The 11,239-nt window shown below is 37.8% G+C and overlaps 2 protein-coding genes across 3 annotated transcripts; both read left to right on the forward strand.

The window, feature by feature from the left end:
- Window positions 1-643: 643 nt before the first annotated feature.
- LOC113271400 (transaldolase-like) lies at window positions 644-3,554 on the forward strand. The gene is made up of 7 exons (XM_026521252.1): window positions 644-908; window positions 1,282-1,453; window positions 1,554-1,603; window positions 1,729-2,029; window positions 2,527-2,715; window positions 2,820-3,002; window positions 3,116-3,554. The coding sequence occupies exons 1-7, from the start codon at window positions 727-729 to the stop codon at window positions 3,359-3,361; spliced, it is 1,323 nt and encodes a 440-aa protein (XP_026377037.1). The 5' UTR covers window positions 644-726; the 3' UTR covers window positions 3,362-3,554.
- Window positions 3,555-3,885: 331 nt separating this feature from the next.
- On the forward strand, window positions 3,886-6,395 carry LOC113271401 (peptidyl-prolyl cis-trans isomerase FKBP19, chloroplastic-like). Of its 2 annotated transcripts, none has more exons than XR_003322132.1 (10): window positions 3,886-4,149; window positions 4,246-4,330; window positions 4,428-4,556; window positions 4,657-4,742; window positions 4,828-4,878; window positions 4,968-5,048; window positions 5,145-5,189; window positions 5,289-5,344; window positions 5,693-5,776; window positions 5,868-6,395. XR_003322132.1 is itself a non-coding variant. In XM_026521253.1 (10 exons), exons 1-10 carry the CDS (start codon window positions 4,018-4,020, stop codon window positions 5,961-5,963), a joined length of 837 nt encoding a protein of 278 aa, XP_026377038.1. In that variant the 5' UTR covers window positions 3,887-4,017; the 3' UTR covers window positions 5,964-6,395. The 2 variants fall into 2 exon arrangements, 1 of the variants encoding a protein (XP_026377038.1); XM_026521253.1 differs by having other exon boundaries at window positions 3,887-4,149; window positions 5,701-5,776.
- Window positions 6,396-11,239: the final 4,844 nt, after the last annotated feature.

Below are 11,239 nucleotides of genomic sequence, written 5' to 3' on the forward strand. Positions count from 1 at the left end.
CCTGAAAGCAATCGGAGAAAGAGCGAAGCTGCATAACTCACCTGGCTGAGTGCAGCTAACAGCTACTTGCGCACCAACCCCGATGTACAGCTAACAACTTCACCAACTAACATAACACCATCTTTCTGTTTTCCCATGTGCCAAACTTCGATACTGTTTGAACTTTGAAGCCACTTTTTGAAATTTACTAATTGGGGCAGTGGATACGGATACAACTAGACCCGAATGTACCCTATTCCATTTGTTCACTCTACTACTGTATGTCTTCCTTACACCAAGTAATTTACTAATTGGGGCAGAGTATAAGCTATGTTTGTGAGACCGGCATCTCTAATATCGGTGTTGTACCTATAGTTCTCTCTGCATGTAAAAGGAAGTACAAGTCAAGTTCGTATAATCTTCAAAATAATAACCAATTCGGACAATATATCCGTTATGTTGTTAATGATAATTAAGTTCTCCACCGGAAAAAGAAAAAAACCTGTAATACCAATCCATGGTTGTGATACTGTGTACATTTTAGCGGTAATATCGTATTTCGAATATGGATCGGGTCCGTTGTTTCTCGGATATATCACCGCCACCCTTGTTTTTGTTGCCTCGTCGTCTCCTCCAGCAGTCAGCAGCAGCAGCCTCACCAAACTCACCTACCTCCATATATATCCCACGGGAGTCAAAACTTGTAAACCCTAAAATCATTCTCTCTCTCTCTCTCTGTCTGTATCCATGGCTTCCATTTCTAAGCTCTCAACTCCTAACTTTGCTGCTTCTTCTTCATCATCATCGTCTAGACTTCTTTCATCTCAACCAAAAGTTTCAATAAATTTCTACAACAGATCTTCTATTAACAAAGGGTTCTCTAATTCTAAGTTATCACTTCGCAGAAACACAGAGACTAGTTCGTTAAAGTAAGTGCATATTCATTTGATTTTGATCTGATCATCAAAATATATCATATTTTATGTTTTTGGGCTCTTTCTTTTGGTTTATATTCATTTTTAAATTTTTGATTGCGCCCCTTTTTTGTATGTAGAACATATTCTAGTTTGATTCACTAAATTTTGTATCTTGATTTGATTCAGTAGAGGAAATTTTGATTCTTGTAACTCAGGTAAAGGCATATAAGTACATAACCCAAACCCATTAAAGGATCATAAGGGTTTGATCTTTGAATACATTTCGGGAGGATTTTTATTTGTTCTTGTAAGTAGTATTGATAGATTGGGTGTTTAAAGTGGATAATTAGTTCTAATTGCGCCGAACCGTTTCTATGTGTTGCAGTGTTAGATGTTCTAAAGGTGATGGAAATGGGACACATGCAAAGAAAACAGTCCTTCATGATCTCTATGACAAACAAGGACAAAGTCCTTGGTATGATAATCTTTGCCGACCTGTTACAGATTTGTTACCATTGATTTCAAGTGGAGTTAGAGGTGTCACAAGTAACCCCGCGGTAATTTAAAGTTCTTTCGTTTAGTTGACCAATTTTTATATGTACTAGGAAATGGTTGAACAGGATCTCAATTGCCTGGTTGTTTTGTTAATAATTGCAGATATTCCAGAAAGCAATATCGACATCAAGCGCGTACAATGATCAGTTCAGGTAACTAAATAGTTCCTTGTATGATTGACCAAGTAGTTCCATTACATATTTATGCCGCTGGTAGTTTACAATATTAGAACTGCATGGTTTTTGTGTTAAGACTTTGATCCTTTTGAATTATGCAGGGAGCTTGTTCTAGCAGGAAAGAACATTGAAGATGCTTACTGGGAGCTCGTGATTAAGGATATCCAAGATGCGTGCAAACTTTTTGAATCCATCTATGATGAAACTGATGGAGCTGATGGATATGTATCTGTAGAAGTTTCCCCTCAACTTGCTGATGATACACTAGGGACAGTAGAGGCTGCTAAGTGGCTTCATAAAGTGGTTAACTGTAAAAATGCTTACATAAAGATCCCTGCAACTGCAGAGTGCGTTCCTTCTATCAGGGATGTTATCTCACTTGGCATAAGCGTCAATGTAACTGTAAGTTCTTTATACACAGATAGTAGCTATAATTTGGGTTCCAAGTAATTCAATTAGATACGTGATTCTAAGATCAAACCATAAAGTTGTTCTAGTAATTGCTTGATGCCAGATCCATTCTTCTAACTATCCCTTGGTAAAGATTGTCACAGATCACCTTAACTGCACTACTTCACATATGCTGAAAAGGTCCAAACTAGTTAATGGCATAATGCTACTGATTAGGCTTGTTTCCTATTAAGAAATTAGTTAATATTGGGCTTTATTTAAATTTTTTCCCAGTTGAAAATTCAAAGAAAGAAAATTTTTTGTTTACAACCAGTCATTGTGTTGCACCTACATGAATACCTTCCTGTAGGTGGTACTCCCAGTGGTATGCTATAGATTACTACAAAGAACAAAACCCACTTCTCAGATATTTCAGTTCATGGATATGTTTTCTTGTTGTAGATCTCAACTCATCCTTGTTCTTGTCTTTTGTCTCTTATCTTGTGTAGCTCATTTTCTCTCTTTCGCGATATGAAGCAGTCATTGATGCTTACTTGGATGGTCTTGAGGCTTCTGGGTTGAGTGACCTCTCAAGGGTTACAAGTGTAGCATCCTTCTTTGTCAGTCGTGTCGATACCCTTGTTGACAAGATGCTTGAGAAGATCGGGACCCCAGAAGCTCTGAACCTTAGAGGAAAGGTAAGTCATTATACTCTCTAACCCTTCCACTTGTTTGAGTATGATCTAATACTTCAAATATTGATGACAAAGTTATTCGTACTTTGTACTTTGAATTGTTATAGGCTGCAGTTGCCCAAGCAGCACTAGCATATAAGCTTTACCAAAAGAAGTTCTCCGGTCCAAGATGGGAGGCTCTGGTGAAGAAAGGTGCAAAGAAGCAGAGGTTGTTGTGGGCCTCAACCAGTGTTAAGAACCCTGCATACTCAGACACCCTGTATGTTGCTCCTCTAATTGGACCAGACACGGTAAGCGCCTTTCCCTTTAAGGACCAGATATGCATCTTTTTAATTGGGAATACTTTATGTATGTATATTGAACTGACAACGGACGATATTTTTCTGTTTGGTGATCTCTGTAGGTGTCAACAATGCCAGACCAAGCTCTCCAAGCATTCATCGATCACGGAGTTGTTTCTAGAACTATCGATGCAAACTTATCCGAAGCTGAAGGTGTCTACATCGCACTTGAGAAAATCGGAATTGACTGGAATGAAGTTGGAACTCAACTAGAAGTTGAAGGAGTGGACTCCTTCAAGAAGAGTTTTGACAGTCTTTTGGTCACCCTTGAAGACAAAGCCAGCTCCCTAAATTTGGTAAAAAGATAGATACACTGTAAGAGGGGTTGACTAAGAATTGTAATGAATGTATTAGTATGTATTTGTGTGTGTTTGTGAGAGAGCGTAAATCTTCTTCTCTATTTCAGAATTTAGGTTTCTTTTACTTCATACAATAAACACTGTTTTCCTTTATCTCCTTGAATCTGAGAACATTATATAAATGAGGTTTCGAGTTAAGCAACTGTCTTCTTTGCTATTGGTTAGATATTACTTACCTGTCTCAGTTGCCCGACCACTGACTAACAGCCAAATTCCGCCTGGATGACCATTAACAGAGACGCCTTCTACATTCGTGCTTATTACAATTGGAGAGAGCTCAAAGCGGCAGAATTGATGGAGCTGGATAACCACTTATCAGAGAGCTCGAACTTTGGAGCTTCGGTGGAGAAAGCTCCTACTTCAGTTTATCAGTAGGTGCTCTTTTACCACGTGTTCGAAGTAGCAAATAGACAGAAACACCTCCAGTTTATAAAGGCATAGGATCTTGATATAAGAAGATAGTCGAGGGTATAATCGTACGTGTGGATATCTCCAGAAATCTCTGGTCGTTATCTTCCCGCAAAAAGCCACTGCCTCTCGTTTAGAACTTGTCTTTCTCTTCTCTCTGAAGAAGAAGAAGAAGAAGAAGAATTGGGCTGCCTCTAATGGCGTCTATGTCGTCTTCGCTCTTTGGATGTTTTACTAGTAGTTGTAGTAACAAGAGCAGTGCTTATCCAACGTCAACCACAGTAATGTTATCTCCTCCTTCCTTGGGCAAAGGTTCTACTTCCTCAGTGGTAAGTCCTTGATTTTCTATGGTTTTTAGATGAAGGTTTGTAGATTATGTTTTCAATGGTTTGACGGATTTTAATTCCTGATTGCCTAAACCTTAGAGAGTAATTGAATGGAACATTTCGAAACGATCTCTTGTCAGAAAGCGACAAAGATGTTGCAATTCAGTGGTTTCTATGTTGAATGGTGAAATAACTATCTTTGTTTTTCAGAATTTTTCTCATTAGTGCGTCGTTTTTCAGTTGCATCTGAATTAACCAAAAATTTCGTCGGATTGGTGCAGTTGTTTTGAATAGCGGGGAAGGGGATGTCGGGAGAAGGGAAGCATTGTTCGCAGGCATTGGGATTATGCTGGGAGTCTTGTATCGCGATCAAGAGAGTCGAGTGGCCGTGGCATCTGAATTTGCTGACAGTATGTTTGTTTAGTTATGGCAATACAACTGTTTTACTAATTTTCTTCTATTTAACATGTTTGCTTTCATAAGTACATAATGCAATTTTCGGATCCACAGTGCCAGCAATTCGAGGGAAGGATTACGGGAAGTCGAAAATGAAATATCCTGATTACGTAGAAACAGAATCAGGTCTTCAGTACAAGGTTATCTATGTTAAGTAGTTTATCATTTATGGATCTAATTCATTGTTAAAGTGTAGATACTAATTCAAGATTTTGAGGGATGCAGGATTTACGACCGGGTAAAGGCCCAACTGCAAAGATGGGAGATGCTGTGGTGGTAAGGCAACACAAGCACTTTTTAACATTTTGATGTTTCTGTTGAGCTGGAGAAACTGTCTGATGTTGAAATTTAAATGTGCCTTTAAGGTCGACTGGGATGGTTATACCATAGGATACTATGGCCGCATATTTGAAGCTCGAAACAAAACAAAAGGGGGTTCCTTTGAGGTATTACACGCTTCATGGACAAGCTCGTGTAATTATCTACACCCTAGTCTATCAACATGTTGATCTGTTTGCCCTTTCCACTTATTTTACTCGCAGGGTGATGAAAAAGAGTTTTTCAAGTTTAAGGTTGGATCCCAACAGGTGAGTAACTGCAAGATAGTTGGTACACATGCTTGTTTAGATCTTTTTCTTGACGACATGTAAGTTTTTGATGGTACTGCTTGCTTTTCGAGCATCCAGGTTATACCAGCTTTTGAGGAAGCTATTATAGGAATGGCTCCTGGTGGCGTTAGAAGGTAATGTTTCTTGCGTACTGAGTGTAAACCCTTTTTTCAGTATTGGCCAAATTCTACAACTGCGATACGATTGTGTGTGAGATAACGTTTGGTATGTTTGTCTACATTGTTATCTAGTAGGACCTCCCTACCGGGATGGAACGGCAGATTTCCAGCTTTGTCTAGCAATTCTTACTATCTTTTAGTCTGATGTAGCTACTCAAGCTATGAATTTTTCTCAGATAGATTGGATCACTTATCAGTCTTTTGTTTGAGTGTCGATGAGTACTCTTGGCCAACAGCTATGATATTGATGATAGGGCAAGTGTCTGTTTATATGAATTATGTATCTCATACTTTAACTGACAGGGTTGCAGGATCATAGTTCCCCCAGAATTGGGATATCCAGATAATGACTACAACAATAAGGGGCCACAACCAACGACATTTTCGGTGCTGAACTTCATATCCGTGGTTTCGTTACGATCCTCCTCCCTCGTATGTTTACCCAGTTTTCCATTTTGACTATTTGCGTTTTTGACAGGGTCAAAGAGCTTTGGATTTCGTGTTGAAGAACCAAGGACTGATAGACAAGACTTTGTTGTTCGACATCGAGCTCCTCAAAATTGTAACTAACTGAGGAGCCATCATGTCATGTGGCTTGAACATGGTGTTATCGGATTGCTTCTCTATGTTGAGGTTTTTTATCATCTTTAAATCCCTTGGAAGAAAATGCATATCACTCTATGCAAAGTTGTGGATGGCATTGTTAGCTTGCACAAGAACAATACATAAACATGCTCGAAGCTACAGCAGGAATACCGAGTGTTCGCTCTTTTTAGCTAGAGACTAAGGTGCAACATTTTCTTATTGTTCTTTCTGTTTGTAAATTGTAATCATGCCAATATGTACTAGAGAACTGTTGTTTATGTGAAAAAAAGAGGAGTCATAGTCTTATGCTTAAAGCTTACACGATATGAACATTTGAATTTTTTTTAAATCTTTAAGCAACATGTTTCAGAACAGAGTGTAATTTTTTGTTATCTGAAATTGTAACGGATGTTTATGCTTTTGCTTGTTTGCCATATTAAGATCAATGCTTTGGATGGAACTTGAGAACTAACTTCATTAAAAATTGTTAAAAATCTACATAGCAGTACGGGAGGATCTTTCATTGTAAGGTTAGAACAGGCACTCTCTATCACTCTTTGTGATCCTTAATACTGGCCAGCTCCGAAAACTCTGTTCTTGAGAACAATAAGCAATATTGAGTAATATCATTTATCACCATGCTGCTTCAAAAAACAAAAAGAACTTTTCTCACCATGCACTTGGCATCCAAAACATGTATCTGAATTCGCAATCAAAAAAATTTTGATTTGAAGAAACTTTTTGCCTAAACCATGTATTGAAGTCCATGGCATATCTAACCTGGAAAATCGTCTCGTAAGGTTAGGGTTGCTCGAAGCTTGTTCATCCAACGTGGGACTAATCTCAACGTGCTCCCTTACGTGTAGTCTTTTTGGGTCTAACACGTGGACATTAAATCGGATGACGGTATGGTCAAACAATTCATCCAGTATTAGTGGCCTACGCCCACGGCTGAAAGCCTATGAAGTGAAATATTATTGATCTTTCGAACTATCTGAGATGCTTTTACATTTATATTATGATTCTTGTTTATAGGAATGATACGATCATTGGTAAAATCCTAAAGATAATAACAGACTAATTATCTTAAGTGGGAGTTGAATAAATATCCCTTAATTTGATGGGTTTGTGAAACCAAACACTTCCCGATAACCAGGCTTCTCATGCTATGGATTCTTTTGTTGTAGATAGTTGCTTACTTTTACTATTATAATTTTTTGTCCACTTTGTTAGAGCATTGCTCGGTCGAACTCGCATGCGTTGCTATCTCAAGCATGTTTGTCAAAGTTAGTGATCAAAACTATAAGTCTTGATTTCTAGTCTATTATAGCTAAGTCTCGGACTAGGATAGAAAGTGTAGTTGAGCTCAAGGACTTTATGGTGATTCATCATACAAGTAGAAGAACTACTCAAGGAACCGGTGGAACTTCTCGACAAAAAGGTATGTGAAGACTTGAACTTATCTATCACTGAAAAGTCTATCTACTCTATCTCCTACTCTTTGAGACAAGAAGTCGTATGCTATATAGACTTTGATTATACACATTTGGTATTTCGAGCCGAGTATACCTCGCCTATCTATATCTCGAAATATGAGTTGGTAAGCTTTTCGCTTTAACCAAGCTAATCCTTACCATGTGAAGAAAGTCATGATATGTTTCAATCATCTTGAAAATTGCTTTGACGAGAAATGGTGTAACAACTGTATAACGTCCTCTAAGAATGTTTCAATGATTGAAATGAGAGTTTAGATTACATAACCAATGGTGGACATAAGCATTGTTGTGGAAACACATTTATGTATAAGTCATATTCCTTGAACCAAAGTTTGCGAACTTTGTTGATCAAGAGAACCGGAAGAATGGTGTGAGCCAAGTCCGCGAACTGCCGAAGTTATCAAACCCGAGAATTTATGCTGGAGTTGACAAACTACTTGCATGAAACTAAGTCCGCGAACCGACGAAGTTCTCATACCCGAGAATTTCTGCTGGAGTTTGTAAACTCTGCCCGGTAACTTAATTCCGCGAACCTTGTCTACGAACTTGAGAAGCTTATATATCTGAAGATGATTTATGAAATTAAACTTAAAAAAGACTAAGGAATGCAGTTTGCAAACCGTGGCTATAAAAGTTCATGAACCTATTCAAGTGAATCAAATCATCTTTGCTTCAATTGTGTCTTGTGTAGTACATGAGATTTCCTTGCAATTGAAAAACTCTCTAACTAGTTCATTTGAAGTTATTTGAACTAGTTATGGTGAAGAAGAACGTGGTTGATATGGAATGCTCATATGGCTAACCTTTTGGTTAACTATTGTTGAACCAACAAGTGCATACGTTTGGGTACAGTTAACAAACCTAGAAGCGTGCATTGTCAAGTGTGTGTAACAAGCTAAGTTTTTAATCTAACGGTTGAGAAATATTAGCTTGAATCTAAATCAGGTTTTCATTTAATGGTGGATATTGATTGCTTTTTTACCAAGGTAGCTTAATTGCAAACCCTGATTTGAAAGACTATATAAGGGGAACTCTAGTATCTGTGCAAAACTAATCCCCAAACCCCACGTGTGATACTAGTTTTCATACTAGAGGCGGATCTCCTTTAAACTTTGGTTTTCTTCTTCTAAAACCAAGTTAACGACTTAAAGACTTCATTGCGATTATGAAGCCAGACCGATACTACTTTTATCGTAGTTGTGTGATATGATCTTGTATCTTCTATCGTACGAGTACAGTCAGATTTATTTGCTTGAGATTGATATCTCCGATAGGCAAGATATAAAAAGTAATCACAAACATCTTCGTCTCATTGTTTGTGATTCCGCAACATCTTGTTTCTCTACCATACGATTAAGATTGTTGTAAGGTGATTGATAACTCTAGGATGTTCTTCGGGAATATAAGACTGGATTATTAATTGGTTCATGTTCACCTTGATTTATCAAAAGACGGAACAAAAACCTTTAGGGCTTATATGTGGGAGACAGATTGATCCTTTGATAGACTTGTCTGTGTGAGACAGATTTATTCATTGTCAAGTCTTCGACTTTGGGTCGTAGCAACTCTTAGTTGTGGGTGAGATCAGCTAAGGGAATCAAGTGCGCAATATTCTGTTGGGATCAGAGGCGTAAGGAGTACAACTGTACCTTGGATCAGTGGGAGACTGATTGGGGTTAAACTACAGTCCAGTCTGAAGTTAGCTTGGAGTGGGCTAGTATCTGTAGCGGCTTAATATAGTGTGTGAATCTGGACTAGGTCCTGGGGTTTTTCTGCATTCGCGGTTTCCTCGTTAACAAAATTCTGGTGTCTGTGTTATTTCTATTTCCGCATTATATTGTTTTATCTTTATAATTGAAATAATACAGGTTGTGCATTGTAGATCATCAATTAAAATATCCAACCTTTGGTTGTTGATTTTCATTGATTGATCCTTGGATATTGGTCTTTGGTACCATCCAAGTTATTCCTTGTGTTTGATTAAAGGCTCACTGATTTCTATTAGCTCGAGTAAATCAAAACAAGAGAGAGATATTAACTCCTTAATATACTTTATTCTAAATTGAGTCTGAATGTCTAGTTGATTCTCTAGTAAAGTATATTGGAGTTAGTCCATACAAATTTCTAATTGAAATATTGGGTGGTATTGTTAGACCCCCGCTTTTTAAATTGGTATCAGAGCAGGAAAACACGTTAAAGACCTTATAAGTCTGTGTTTGTAGTGATCTGATTATGGACGAGTCTATCGCTAATAACGTACCAGTTCAGAAATTACCAGATGATTCTAAAAGCTTGGATTCACCTGAGAGAACTATCACATCTAAGTCAATATCTAAACATTCTCTTGATGTAAAAACTGTTGATTGAGAAACTCTCCTAGAAGAACAGTTGGATGAACTTTCTGATGAAGGTGATTCAGATATTGATATAGATGTTGATGAGGAAGTCTCAGAGTATGTTAAGTTTTTGGAATCGTGGAAGATGAAGAAGATTACAACTTCTCATGTCTCACCTCTTATGACTCCTCTCTGTCGAGAAAACAAGAAATTGAGAAGATGTTACGCAGGTGTTTATTTTTCGAATCGTTCTAACGAATCGATCCTCAAGGATTCTGAGGAAAACCTATGTATGAAGTCACTTGAATGTGATAATCTTTATCAAAAGTACTTTTTGTTGGAGGAGAAACTTGCAGAAACTGAAGCAAGGTTTAACTCTCAACAAATTAGTTTTGATGACAGAGAAAGTGCTTGTTTCGCTCGAGAAAAACGCCTTCAGGCTGATTTAGCTGCTGCTCTTGATAAAATCAAGATGTTGGAAGATAACTTGAAAAAGTTCAATACTAGTTCAAGCAAATTAACCACTATGCTAGGAGCAAGTAAAAATCATAGTGATACACGAGGATTGGGCTATAAGGGAATAGATGCTCCAAGTATTAGCTGAGGTAAAATTTGTCAAGGCTAGTGATTCTTCTCAACAAAAGGTTTCCACTGATGGCCAAAACTGAAATACCTTCACCGGCAATTAAGGTTCGAAAGAGCAAAGAATATCAACCTCCAAAGTCAATACATACAGATCGAGGTAAGAACATTCCTTATGTTTTCCAGTATTGCGGAAATAAAGGTCACCTGGAAAGGAGATGTCGTTTTCGTATAAGGAATAAGAAACTTGATGATGTTCTTATTTGGGAATCACAAGAAGTTGTGAAACCAAGATTATGTGCTAAGGATAATCCCCTTAACATTACAGGTTGTAACTTTCCAACCTTTAGGAAAAGGAATCATTGCTGTGATAAACCTAGATTTGCCTATAAACGTTATACGAAGCCTTTTCGCAATCGTAATGGTTATCAAAAGGATAACTTCGTAGAGACGAAGACAAGATCCGATGCTCCCAATTGGAGAAAGACTAACTTGCAAAAGAATAGTCAATCAAATTCTCTTCCGAGAAATCTTGAAGAGAGTAATGGGAAGAAGGTTCTGGTTGTTCCTAAACGCACTCATAAGTGGGTACCAAAGAAAGCTAATGATGCTTTGAGTGTGAAAAGGAATGATCTTCCAGAAAATTCCATGACTATGGAGAAGGAAGTATCCATGATGTTGGAACTTAACAAGTTTTTTGGAAAAATGGAATTGGATGTGAAAGGCTCTAAAAGTAATCCCTTTCATGATAATCCAAAGGTCAATTGTGGTGAACAAGACATTGTTCACCCCAACATAACTTTATTGTGTTGTAAGTGCATACTCACCAAGGAATGCCCTGCTATGTATAC

The sequence above is a fragment of the Papaver somniferum genome, chromosome 4, assembly GCF_003573695.1.
Source record: "Papaver somniferum cultivar HN1 chromosome 4, ASM357369v1, whole genome shotgun sequence".
Lineage (NCBI taxonomy): Eukaryota > Viridiplantae > Streptophyta > Magnoliopsida > Ranunculales > Papaveraceae > Papaver > Papaver somniferum.